This window comes from Spea bombifrons, chromosome 8 (assembly GCF_027358695.1).
Source record: "Spea bombifrons isolate aSpeBom1 chromosome 8, aSpeBom1.2.pri, whole genome shotgun sequence".
Classification (NCBI taxonomy): Eukaryota; Metazoa; Chordata; class Amphibia; order Anura; family Pelobatidae; genus Spea; species Spea bombifrons.
Genome location: NC_071094.1, coordinates 42,984,283 through 42,997,801, shown reverse-complemented (window position 1 = coordinate 42,997,801; position 13,519 = coordinate 42,984,283). Strand labels below are relative to the sequence as shown.

At 42.2% G+C, this 13,519-nt stretch overlaps 1 protein-coding gene across 1 annotated transcript; it reads left to right on the top strand.

The window, feature by feature from the left end:
- Positions 1 to 10,601: 10,601 nt before the first annotated feature.
- Positions 10,602 to 12,423, top strand: LOC128502612 (tumor necrosis factor-like). Its single transcript, XM_053472458.1, has 4 exons — positions 10,602 to 10,934; positions 11,306 to 11,351; positions 11,846 to 11,908; positions 12,023 to 12,423. Exons 1-4 carry the CDS (start codon positions 10,764 to 10,766, stop codon positions 12,421 to 12,423), a joined length of 681 nt encoding a protein of 226 aa, XP_053328433.1. The 5' UTR covers positions 10,602 to 10,763.
- Positions 12,424 to 13,519: the final 1,096 nt, after the last annotated feature.

Sequence of the window (13,519 nt, the reverse complement as noted above, 5' to 3'; positions counted from 1 at the left end):
TGGATATTTTCTTGCGCTACTCCACTTGTGCTGGAGACATTGTTGTTGAGATGTTTGGCCACTAGGTGGTAGCATAGGACTGGACCCCAGCAGGCTCTTAAACGATCAGCGATTGTATAAAAATGTTATTATTATTATTATTATTATTATCATGGTTATTATTATTAATAATAATAATATTATTAATGATAATATTACCTTTTAAGAGCCAACCAACTATGCAGCACTGTAAAAATTAAATGAGGTGGTTAACACATACAGAAAAATATACATTAACACAACAGGAGTTAAGAACCCTGCCAATGAGCTTACAATCTAGCCTTGTGGTACTTTTATTCGAAGTTTCTGGCAAGAATTGTGTGCTCACAAACTTAGAGTAATTCCATAATTTAAGAGTGAGCATGGCATAGTCTTAAATTGGATATAGTACAGTGTATTCTGGGTGAAAGAACAGAGAATGACAAAAAGTCACAAAGGACACACAATTGCTTATTATTATAAGTTATTTATGAATTGCAAACAAATTACATAGGGCTTCTTACAACACATTTATTCATGGGTTATGAGATAACTGACTGATAAGATAAACTGATCCATTAGATAAAGAGGACCCGGCTCGCGAGTTTACAATCTAGGGGAATATTGTAAACAAAATTCTAACATTTTGGCTACCCAACTATTAAACAACACAATAGATTTAGATTCCACATACATGAATTGTAATTTGTTAAGAGTTTCTCCTAAATTAGAATGTTGTGATTTCCAATAGTTCTTTCCAATAGAATGAATGCAGATGCAGATCACTGACTGAACACTAGGTGGCAGTAAATACAAATTCACCAAAGCCTGCAATGCTTCCATTGGATCTGTCCAAAATTAGGTAATTTACAGGTTAAAATAAACTATATACATAGTAAATATAATAAGATCTTAACTTGCTGTTTTCATGATTGGTACGATTATTTTATTACGCTTAATTAAGTTGCTGGTTGTTGTTGTTGAAGCCATTTAATACTTACATATAAAACACACAAAGAAAATTTGAATTACATATAAAAAATATAATTTTTCATCCGCTGACCTGCAGCTCTCCATTGCACATTATCATGAGTGCCGGGTTACTATTTTAATGAGCTGACCCTGTGACTCTTGAAATATTAACCATTTAATAGCAAAAGCCCCAACAGCGAGTCACAGGAAATAGGAAGGTGTCAGCTCCAGATTGTGTGGCCCTGAGAATCTGCCCCTTCACCCTGAGATTGGGGTAAAAACCCCAGGTTTAGTTATCATGTGAAATCTAGACACCACCCACTGCTTCTGAACCTCCTTGTGCACAATGCTTTATGGCAAGTCCTAGTGAGTCCTCTTTGAGTCATTTCCTTGTTAGTTGTTAATAGAAAGATAAAAAAAAGCATATTTCTATAATTAGCAAGAGAAAACGGTATCGTAATTAAGGAAAAAGTCTCTGAAGCCAAATTATTTCAGTGAAGATGAACCAACCAGATTTTCAAAAGATATTAAACTAATAAATTATTGCAGGAAGCACAGCAGGCGAAAGAATAGAATGTCGGCGCATCCATCTATCTATAGCTATAAATACGCGCATGCACATATATATACATATATATACACATATATATGCCACTATGTCTTGACATTTTTACTATGAGTGCAGGCAGAGATGGGAATTTTCGATTTCTTTTTCACCAGACTTCCAAACACTAGCTTTTTTTTAAAGAATACAATTTGTATTCATTTTTCAAAATGACTGAAAAAATCCCAACACCCACTGGGGGGTACCGGCCATCTGGCACGCTGGGCAAGTGCCTGACTTATACACATGCCTAGCTACCTGGAGCCCTACCTCTTTGGAATGCGGGTGGTTGGCCCCGCTGATGTCAGTGGGCGGTCTCGCTGATGTCAGTGGGCGGTCCAGCAGAAGTGGTTGGGCGATCCCACTGAAAGCTGACAGTTTTTTGGGGGGAAGTGGGTGGGGCGTGCTGACGCTGCTCACGGCCCCTCAACCGGAGACTCCGGGAGAAAAACCCCTGAGAGTTCCCAGGAATGCCTTACACACCGGCGGCAGATCAGCTGCTGCAATGTATGGCTACCGGTTGGACATGCGCGGCTGCATGCTACGTGAGCATAGAAACGTAACGTGCAGCTTGTCCCATCCAGCTGTCAGACGCACTTTAAGTCATTAGGTGGCCGACGGCCTTCAAGTTTCTTTTCCCATCCTGGATAAAACCTTTGAACGTTTAAACAAACGCTTATCAATATAAGCATGAGAACCGGTCCAAAGGCCTCTTCCGTGCACATAGCATGCGCGTCCAACGTCACCCACGCCAGCTGCTGTCTCCTCCGCCACACCAGCGGAATCATGAAATCGTTTGCCGGTAATAAGGTGTGTGACCTTTAAACGTCTGGAGGCAGCAGCGTGATGAAATGCTCTTTTCATTTTTCCTCCTCGGTTCGGAAGTCGGAGCTATTGATACTCGCGCCCCACCTTTAACTAAATGTTCAGCGTCAAACCCCATCCTAAAAAGATAAAGTTTATCTTTCTGCATCCAACGCTTCAGGAAGTTTTTGCGAGCCAATTAAATGCTGCCCCCCCCGCGTAATAATTTGTCATCTAACGGTTGTGGTTAAGAGGGGCAAGATCTGTAGGGAGTAAGGCCATGTAGGAAAAAAACATGGACGCTTGTCAAGTTCACCCGGAGCTAAGTATCAGGCTAGTCACATGACGTCACAGTCGCTTCCCTGACTGGGATCCACCCATTCCCACCCAGGTTACGCCTCCTCCACGCCCCTCCAAATTCTCACTGGATCTAGCCCTGTCCCTGTGCATAGTTAGCAACACCTCTGATCACAGCCACACCCAAAGATGGCGGGAAGCTCATTGGAGCCATCTTTGGCCCTGTCTCTTCATATGAGCGCCAAGATGGGGTGAAACAAATGTGACTTGTACAGAATTGTTTGACCTCTAAGTTTAACAAGTAATATTTTGCGAGCTATGAGATATGTTTTAGAAAACTGCCGACTTGGCGCGTTCGTTCAAGAAAAGGGTTTCCTGTAGCCAAGGAGGAACTTTAGCAGCTGTGTTACGTCTGGAAAGGCCTTTTCTCTCTTCTCTCCTTTCTTATTTTCCCTAGTTTCTCCTCTCCTTTCTCCTACTTCGCCTTCCTCCCTTCTTTCTTCCCTCTGTCTCTCTCGCTCTCAGCTCCTGTCTATATTTCCTCTCCTCCTTTCCCTCCTCTCTATTGTCTCTTGTCATCCCCCTCTCTTCTCTCCTTTCTTTTTTCTTTTTCATCCCAACTCTCCTTTTTTTCTCCTAAACCAAGCATTTTAGCGGCCGTCTATAAGGCCGTGTCTCTGGCCGCTCCTTGGCTCCCCCTCCAACCCAAAATCTTAAAGAATATCCAAAAAAACAGAATGACAAAAGTTTCAGCCCTAGGCCCCTGGGCCACCCCAAAGTACGCCGCTGGTGAATGCTCTCCTTCCAGGACACACACGGTAAAGACCCCCTTCTGCTAAATTATCATGGGGTCCGTCCTCCCACCTCCCATTACCCTTTTAACCCCTTAGACACCGACGCGTTTCACAAGGTCACAGAACTTCTTATGTAAACATGGTCTAAGTTTTGCTCCTAGGCGGTTAACCCTTTATTAATAAGCTCTTCCTAACATGCAATTATCCTGTTGTCATAGTTTAGGGAAGACTTTTATAGCTCGGATTTGGTGTGAAAAGTTGCCCAAGATCCTTTCTCAAATAGTTTCTGTCACACCCGGGACAGCTGGCGCGCCGGAAGATGCCACTAGCCAGGAGCAGCGAGTATTCGGAAAGAATATTTACCAAAATGATAAAAAAAAATACAGCTAAGAATTTATTTAAAGAATAATCTATTCCTAATTCCCCGGATACAAACGTATCATCGTCTGCCGGCAGATCGGCCCCCGTCTAGTCACCCGGGCCTTAATCAGTCGTTGGTCTCGTCCTAAATTCAGGAGCCGTATGTCTATCCCATGCATGTTTAATACCCTCACTGTGTTACCCTCTACCACCTCTGCTGGGAGGCTGTTCCACTTATGTACCTCCCATTTGTAAAGTTTCACGACCTATGGGCTATGAATACAATAAAATACATGATTTAGGCTTATAGAGAAGATATAGCCGCTCCCTCTGGCATTCTTTGTAATCATGTTACCTACATATATATATATATATCGAAAACGCAAGATTATACATCAAAAATAACATTTTGGCAGCAAAGTCTATGCTTTTTTGGCTTTTCTGACCTAAATTCTGTAAGTTAATCATTTCGATATCAGAATGGATGCGGAGGAGAAAAATCTATTTTGAGAATGTGGTCTTCGAATTCTTTCTATGACTAAAGCTGCGAACGTCGCGTTGCCGGTGGTTATCATGGGTTCCCTCCCAACGGCAACCATGACCAATTCTGTACCCTTCCACCCCCAATACAGAACTCGTTCCGCTCTATGATGTCATCGAGTGTCTCCATAACGCTAGCTGGTGAATGCCTCGTTGCCTTCTCCTCGGCAGTGATTGAGTAGCGCGAGCGTGATCACTCATACGGTGATTCGTTGGGTTGACTAAGATGCTGACTGTACCGCCGAGGGCCAAGGGATACACTGTACCTGTGAAGCATACCGGCTAAGCATCCTTATTTGGGAGGCACAGTCCCTCTTTGGTACCCAAATCCCTCTCATAACCCCCCCCTCCGGTGCCCTTCTGTTTGCTGGGTAGAGAGTATGAGAGAGTATGAGAGGGTATGAGAGAGAATGAGAGTGTATGAGAGTGTATGAGAGGGTATGAGAGAGAATGAGAGTGTATGAGAGTGTATGAGAGAGTATGAGAGTGTATGAGAGAGTATGAGAGTGTATGAGAGAGTATGAGAGAGTATGAGAGTGTATGAGAGTGTATGAGAGAGTATGAGAGTGTATGAGAGTGTATGAGAGAGTATGAGAGTGTATGAGAGAGTATGAGAGTGTATGAGAGTGTATGAGAGAGTATGAGAGTGTATGAGAGAGTATGAGAGAGTATGAGAGTGTATGAGAGTGTATGAGAGAGTATGAGAGTGTATGAGAGAGTATGAGAGAGTATGAGAGTGTATGAGAGTGTATGAGAGTGTATGAGAGTGTATGAGAGAGTATGAGAGAGTATGAGAGAGTATGAGAGTGTATGAGAGTGTATGAGAGAGTATGAGAGAGTATGAGAGTGTATGAGAGTGTATGAGAGTGTATGAGAGAGTATGAGAGAGTATGAGAGTGTATGAGAGTGTATGAGAGAGTATGAGAGTGTATGAGAGAGTATGAGAGAGTATGAGAGTGTTCGCACCTCGCTGTCACTACAACGTATCCAGAAACAGCCGGAAATGAAATTGTTTATCTAAAATGTGTTACTTAGTGACACGAATATCCCTCTGCGGGTCACAAAGTGTTGGTAAAGCCGCCTCTGGCCGCCGGCTCTCTGTCTCTGACCCCTTTCGGTGGATCGGTGTTCTCGGAGTAAGCTGTGGAGTCACGTCAGCTTTCAGGATTACATCTGAACGATGGACCTTTGAGGTCTTGAAATGTGACGGCTCGCGTTTTAAACGTTTCCAGGGGTGATGGCTACCTGGTAGGTCATCCTAGATTTACTAGAGAACGCGGTCTGTATTTCTCCTGAGGCTGAGAAAGAGCCGCGTTCGGGGCCGAGAGAGATTCATCGCTTACATTCTATTTTCGTTTCGCCGTACTCAGAAATCCGTCCTCTCGTTATCCGTTTCCTTTTAGGTGCGTTTAGAAATTTTCTCAATTACACCACAGAAAAACCGTTCCTTTTTCTAAAAATATTCGCTCATTCCCCCCAAAGAGAGAGTTGTCATTTTACCAGCGGAAGCTCCTCGGGCCCGTTCCGCGCATGTGCCGCGCGGCTAGGATTTATCCCGGGTCCCGTAGTCACACAGTTCTATGTTTTTTTATTATTTATTTATTAATCCCGATTATTTTAATACATTCCGCCGTTTTAAGTCTTTCTCTCCGTAGCCCCTTTCCATATGTTCTGCCCCCACACAACCCACCTGCCTACGTTTTGGGACGTTATCATTTTATTTTCATGGTTCATCATACGCCATTGTACGGCGCTGACGAGTATGACTGCAATATATAAATGAAATAATAATAAAAATAATAAAAATAAATTTTTTTGAGATTTTGGATTTCAGTTGTTTGAACCTTTTTAGCCAGTTTTTTTTTTATTGTGGTTGCAAGGGATGCAGGTGTGATCTGGTCCCTAAAGGAAGTAGCAGCAGTGTACTTCCTGTACTATTCTTGATGGTATGCGCCCTCATCAGTGATGTCATAGCTCGGCATCTTTGATCACTGGTGTGAAAGGCGCAGGTCTCTCTACCACAGCCTCTGGGCCACCAAATTTCGTAATTGCCCTCTACACTGTAATCGTGCAAGCAGGGCCCTCTTTACATAATGTATTGGTTCATCCCTTGCGGGACGCAGCCAGGACTGCCCTCTGACATCAGGGGGCGGTCCCGTGATGTTGGTGGGCGTTCTCACAGACATTTAAAGGGAAAAAGGGGCGGGGAGCGGGGGAGTGGGAGTGTCAAGAACCCGGAGAACCGGAGAAGCAGTGCTTCACCCGGCAATCTCTGAGTCAAACCCGGAGAGTTCTCAGGTATGATCATTGTCTGTCAATTCTAGTTTTGTAAGACCCTTTGAATATTTGGACCGTAAAACGTTCTGTGTTCATAAATAAAAGATAATAACAACAAAATAAAAATAATAATAATAATAATATTATGGAGGATGGCATTGGTGGAGCCCTTCTCTCCCATCGTGGAATCTTTATATCTCTCGGGACGCTCGGCTATAGGTCTGGTTCGTGGCTCCGAAGCCACAAATCCTTCTTCCAGCTGCTGTCTTGCGCTGCATTCCGGTTCCTGGGAATTCTTTACTGGGTGTAACAAAGAATTTGTTAATTTGAGTAATGAGCCAGGTATCCAATTATGTAGGCGTGCGCGTTACTAGGCGCTAAAATTAACTCAGGTTCCATCCCGTAAAGTACCGCACATACTGTTTACTTAAAGGGACTTTTTTAATGTTACGGGGATAGTGGACCTCGTCGACATAATGGCGCTAATTGTCAGATAAAGAAGTCTTCCCTTTAATCATTCGAGTGTAAAAACTCTCAAAAAAGTAACAAAATTAAAAAAAAAAAATTCACAAAATAAATAAATGAACCTAATTGGCAGCTGAATGTACGGCGCAAAATGATTTCGTACCCAATATTTACAATATTGGATTCTAATGAAATATGGACAATGACTTAATTTACTGAAAAAAAATAAATAAAAATAAAATACATTTCAGATTCATATCCTAACATAAATTATGGAATTTAATTCAAAAATTATAATTAAGTATAATATTGTTAACATTTACAAGCTGGAATAATTCTTCAATGAATTTATGACGTGAAGCGAGAAAAAAATGGATTATAAATAAAATTATTAATAATAATAATAATAATAATAATAATAATACTCTATATATATAATATATATCATTATTATAGTAATAATAACATTAAAAAATTATGTCTAATTATTATAGTAATTATATAGATATATATATAGCAAATGATGTTTAAAAATATATATATATATATATATATTATTATTTATTGTTTTATATAGCGCTATCAAATTCCGTAGCGCTGTACAATGTTTATATATATATATATATTTATATATAGCAAATAATGTTTATATATATATATATATATATATATATAGCGAATTATATATATATATATATATATATATATTACAACTTAATCAACTGTAGCAAGGAATTAACTGTAACTCAGGAAAATATCTGCCATAAAGAGATTTAGATATTTTTTTCTAAGTAAACCGTAACCATAAAGCGGCAGTAGGCAAATTAGGCAGCTACATCTGACCTCATAGTTTCTTTAAGAAATTCTCTGTGGTTTTGTGCGTTTGTGCAATCTTTGTAGTGGTTCCCTAACTTGTAATACCCAGCGGCATGGATGAAAGGTGAAGAAAAGGGCCATGAGGCTGCCGCTGCCGCTCCGGTTGGCACAGAGTGATAGAGAACGGCGGAACACAATAAGTTGGATGTCCTAAAAGTACCCAAAATATACTCAATTCCGTAACTCCGGTGTCTCGGCCCTCACGGAAGAGGCCTATAAGGCCTGTGATTGTTGGTTATGTTGAGCCAGAGAAATACACCAGGAATCATTACCAACGAATACATTTGTTTTAAAAAATATAGTATGCCCTTATATATTATATGGGGAAATAATCTAACAAAACTGATTTAAAAAGAATAAATAAATATATATAAAAAATATATATATATATATATAAAACCACAGGTCAATTTACAACAGCCTCCTGATCTCTTATGAAGAGCGCAAAGATTTATAAAGAACAATTTAGGTAAATCCAGTTTTAAAAGTGTTTTTTGTCATCGTTGCAAACAATGGAATGGTCAAGTCAGCAGAAGAAACCATTGGTTACTATGGCAATAGGACGATTAATCGTTATTTTTACATCTGTGTAGTGGAACGCATACATTGCCCATCGATTATACCTGGAACCCACCGACTCCCAGCCTGTATCCCGCGTGCAAAAGTTTTATTTCGTTATTATTGTTTTAGGTTTTTGGGGACCCCAGTGCGATTGGGGTTGATTTTGAGGAAACATGTCAAAAGTGGTCTTATCACCATGACAACCCATTGTGTGTTCTGGCTGATTGGACCATTCCATTGGTTTCTTGGGTAATAAGAAATTTTTCAGACTTGGACTCGATAGACTAGGGGCATCTGGGATTTAACCCCCCCCACCTTGACTTTTTAATCATCAGCTATGAATACATGCGATAAAATTAAATATTTAAAATAATAATAATAATTTATTTAAGGGGAAGCATCATGGTGGGGTCCCCTTCAGCTAAACATAGCATCTACATAAAAAAAAATGAAGCAATAACGTAAAATTAGATCATTCCGGGGAAAAAAAGTACATTAAATGACTCTTCAGGTTTGCTCATGGCCCTTCATAAAAGTGAATACATAAAAAAAAAGGAAACGAACTTGCGACATTGTTACAAAGAAAGAACACGCAATGGAGTGAGTTGTCCCCCTATCTAATATTAAAGTGAGTGCTAGTGGTTTCAAGCATCACCCAACAGATGCGGAACCGGTCAAGATGAGTTTGCACTCAAGGATGTGGGTATTCTGTTAGCCGCCGGTCGGGATGAGACACGCGTTGTTACACTTTCCATCACAATGGGGAATGGCATTATCACGCAAGCCAGCGCAAGCGCCCATCATGCCCCACCTGGCTGCGCCGTCCTCGCCGAGAGACAATAACCCCGGTTGTTCTGCCCTCCTACACGCTCTCTGCCGCTGGCACCTATGGTTCGTTTTATGAGTCGATGATTAGTGTGAGAATTATTTGAGGGCTTCTTGTTTTTCATGCTTTGGGATTTGGGCCAAGTCGGAAAACGAGATGACTGTGACCCCAAAACAGCGCTGGAATTCTTAACGTTTTCTTAAATGAGTAATAAAAGGCTGCAGCCTCGTAGGGAGCCTGACCCTGCTTTTGGGTGGGGTGGAGGTGGCTAGTAAGTTCTCGTTATGGCTTTGGACCCGGCCATCTGGAGAAATTCCTTGCTTTGCTCTAAATCCATGGATTCGTGTTTTTTTAGGAAATAAACCCCATTGTCCAACTTTGCAACTTAGTCGCAGCGGGAAGTGACGGGCCGGCCATGGGCCGAATTTGGACGTTTAAGATGGACTTAACTAATTTGTAGCCTTAACCTTCTTACCAGTCCCTCAAATAAAGCTAGAAACTAATGCTTGTGACACAGTTTAGGTACATTTTCTAAATTGTAACTAAAATGCTTTTTTTAAAGTCTTATTTATATATTTTTTTTTAAGAATAAACATAGAAATTGGCATCAGCCCCCAGTCGGCCCGTCTACTCTGTCCATTTCTTTTGATGTAAAGAAATTAATCAGTCGTTGGTCTTGTCTTAGATTCAGGAACCGTATGTCTATCCCATGCATGTTTAATACTCTCACTGTATTACCCTCTACCACTTCTGCTGGGAGGCTGTTCCACTTATCTACCGCCCTCTCAGCAAAGTAAAACCTCCTTCCACTCCATCTCAACCTCTGACTCCATAGTGTTAGATTACGGTCTCTTGTTACACGTCGCGCAGATCAGGTATGGGTTGCTGATCTATACCTTTAAAGCCCCTGGCGCATGTTCACCGAGGAGCGGGATAGTAAGTTTGCGTTCTGTTCTCTTTGCTCCAGGTGTTTTTAGCTGCAGGCTGTAACTTCACATTAGATCTAATCATTGAATGGATTCCCAACCCACTTGGGGTATTAGTTTCTGTTCCCCTCCCCCTCCCAGCAGAACATACAGATAACATAGGCAATAAAAAAAAAGGGGGAAGTGTTTGTTTTCCGTGATTGCAGGTTAAACGCCCGGAGTTTCTCTTCCGAAACCGGCTCACGTTTCCAACAGCAGAACAATGTCTAGCAAAAGGAGGACAGGGCTTCAGAAATTTCCATCTCCACCCACATGTCGTAACGCCGCCGGGGAAATTCTGCCCAAGTATGCAGCGCTCTTAAATAGGACGCCGTCTGACGGGGAGCTCAGAACAAACCAAACGCTCCGAAAGGGAAGACCGCTGAAAAAATAGACAGAGCAAAATGAATAACGTAGAATCCCAGATGGAGAACGGCGTCCATATTGTCAGACTGGCGAAGCCCAAAGAGCGCTCCGGTAAATGGCTTGGAATCTGCGCTTTTACCCTCTTAGCGGCGTCCACTCTCTTTTTCGCCCTGCTGCATTTTGGGGTCATTCCGTCTCCTGCGAAAAAGGTGCGTTTCTCCCCCAAAAAAAATGCATCTCTTAGTAGGCTGGGGAAAGCGGGCACGGGGGGCAGGCTGGCGCTGGGGGGTTCGGGTTACATCGTAACAGGTGGCAAGAGGCTTCAAGAACTGCCGCAATGGGTCACACTGTGTCGTATGGCGGGGTTTGTGCCGGTTCTGTACCGGCCCATGTGTGAGCCGACGGCGTTGCCAAACCGGTTCACGGGGGGGGGGTCACTTTTATTCCTTTACTTCTGGTCGCTCGTTGGTGGCAGGGAGAGCTGTGGTTTAGAGCGGTGCGGGGTTGGGATGAATACTCTGGGTTTAGGAAGGGATGTCACGTTAAGGTAACTAACAAAAAAAAATCTCATCTCTTTCAGGAGGAATTTAAAATGCCCGAAATTTTGCGCATCCAGACCTATTTAGGTAAGTTAAAGGGACGGTGCTGATGCAGCCATTCAATTAGTTACCATAGCGATAAGACCACTTTTCAAACTTTGCACATCACTCTTCATACAATGCCCTTAATGCACCACGAAGGACTCCATCTCCAAGGTGGCCAATAGTCGCACCATCATTTCTGCACTTTTTGGGTCACTTTCTGCTTATTACTATAGATTTATGCACATGTCACACTTTCTTGAATTCCTTCACTGTGTTTGCTTGTAGTACACCCAATGGAAGTCTATTCCTGGTATCTACTACCTCTAAAGGGTAGTAGAGAAAGATTTTGACCAAGTCTTACCCCTCAGTCTAAACTCACAAAGTATCAGTGTTATAAAGAGGGGCTTTTAATTACGATGTATCAGTTAGTAGCCCACCCCAGAGCCGGCTGCACGCTGTGTCGGTGTAATAGAGAGGGGCTGTATTAATACAATTTACCACCATGGATCCCACCTAACCCTTTTTTTCATCTACAGATTCTTTACCCAAAGCTGGGGCTCAGCAGAGCGATGGGAAGAAGTTGGTGGCTCACTTGACCGGTAAGATTTCTTAGTTGGAACTCTCGTCCCCCCCCCCCGTCTTTCTCCGCTCCTCTTCCATGCCCTTTTACCGTCTCTTTCCTGCGCTCACATTCGTGTTCCAACATTTTTCAGGTACGGCAAAAGGTGGACAAATAAACTGGCAAGGAACAACCATGAATGCCCTGATGGAAGACGGACTGGAAATACAAAACAATAGACTGGTTATCCCAAGGGGTGGACTCTACTTTGTATACACACAGGTGGTCTTCACGGGTTCTTCCTGCTTGGAACCCATTCAACTCACCCATAAAGTCACTAAGTCCAGCAAATCGTACAATAATAAAAAACAGTCCATCCTCTCGTCAACCAAAACGGCCTGTGAGGTTCCTTCTCCCTCAGCCTGGTTCCAGCCTATGTACCAAGGTGGAGTTTTCGAGCTCGAGAAGGGAGACGTTCTTGAGACCGAAACCACAAATGTTAAGTCTGTTAATTTTAACGACGGGAACACGTACTTCGGCATCGTTGCCGTCTAAGAAGCCACAAGTCACGACCAGGACCGGTTTCCCGGATGGACATGGGTCCCAGATCTCCATTTCACCCAGCTGACCAGCTGGACAACCACCTGATGGACTATGATGAACCTTAATAATATTCCATGGGGGGACAAAACCCCAGAACTGGCTAATGTTCCATCCACACACGAACTTTGGGATCCAGCCTTCGGAATTTTCCGCGTTACGTTCCGGTTACAGATTCATTTCAAAAAGACTGTTTCTGAACTTACTTTATTTTATATTTTTTTAAATATTTATTTATGTATTTATTTATTTAAATTAATTAATTATTGAATATTTGTGTCACAATTTTGAATGCTTAAAAAATGTATTTATGTAGTGGAGAAATTCTGATATATATACGCATACAAAGTATGCATTTGTTCATCTTCAGTTAGAAGAATAGAGTCTAAAAATTTAAAAATTCTTAAAAAAAAAGGGTTGTTTTTTTTAACACCCAATGGTTTTTGAGTTGCCCCATCTAGTATGGTGGGGATACAATGTATCGCTTAAGACCTTGAAGAGTACAATAGATTGGGTACAGCCGGTCTGCCCAGATTTGACCCAAAGAATGTTGGGGTTCCTCGAGCCCCACACGAGAGAGCGCGCGGTCTCGTAAGCTACGTGCGGTCTCGAGTTTATATTGCTGTGCAATGCGTGTGTTTTACCTGTTGTGAGATGACACTAGGCGGTGTGACGCAGGCGAGATTCGCTGGTGGTCCAGCCGTCTTTTAGGTTGGATGGCATTAGCAGATTTCCACGTCCGAACCTCCCGAGGAGGCAAGGAAATGTTGAAAACGGATACTGTTCTCATTTTGTATCAAATGTAATAAATTTTGAAATTCTATTTGTTTTGTCAGACCTGTTTTCTCAACGAAGAAGAAATGCATTTGATTAACGGGCTATGAAGAAAAATATAAAAAAATATATATATATATCCTTTAGGACAAGCTGCAGCGCACGACTTTTTGAGGCAGCCAATCAGTAGCAAGAAAACCCCTCTGGGGGGCACTTTCTGCACGGGTGCGAGGGAGTTGTGGTTAGACCCGCTAGAACTCTTGCACGAGCCGGCACT

What these genes read in the sequence shown, in the direction of transcription:
- LOC128502612 (XM_053472458.1), top strand. Translation starts at nt 10,764, where the DNA reads ATGAATAACGTAGAATCCCAGATGGAGAACGGCGTCCATATTGTCAGA. An exon ending in TTCCGTCTCCTGCGAAAAAG is followed by an intron (nt 10,935 to 11,305) that starts GTGCGTTTCTCC and finishes CATCTCTTTCAG; the next exon opens with GAGGAATTTAAAATGCCCGA. An exon ending in GTTGGTGGCTCACTTGACCG is followed by an intron (nt 11,909 to 12,022) that starts GTAAGATTTCTT and finishes AACATTTTTCAG; the next exon opens with GTACGGCAAAAGGTGGACAA.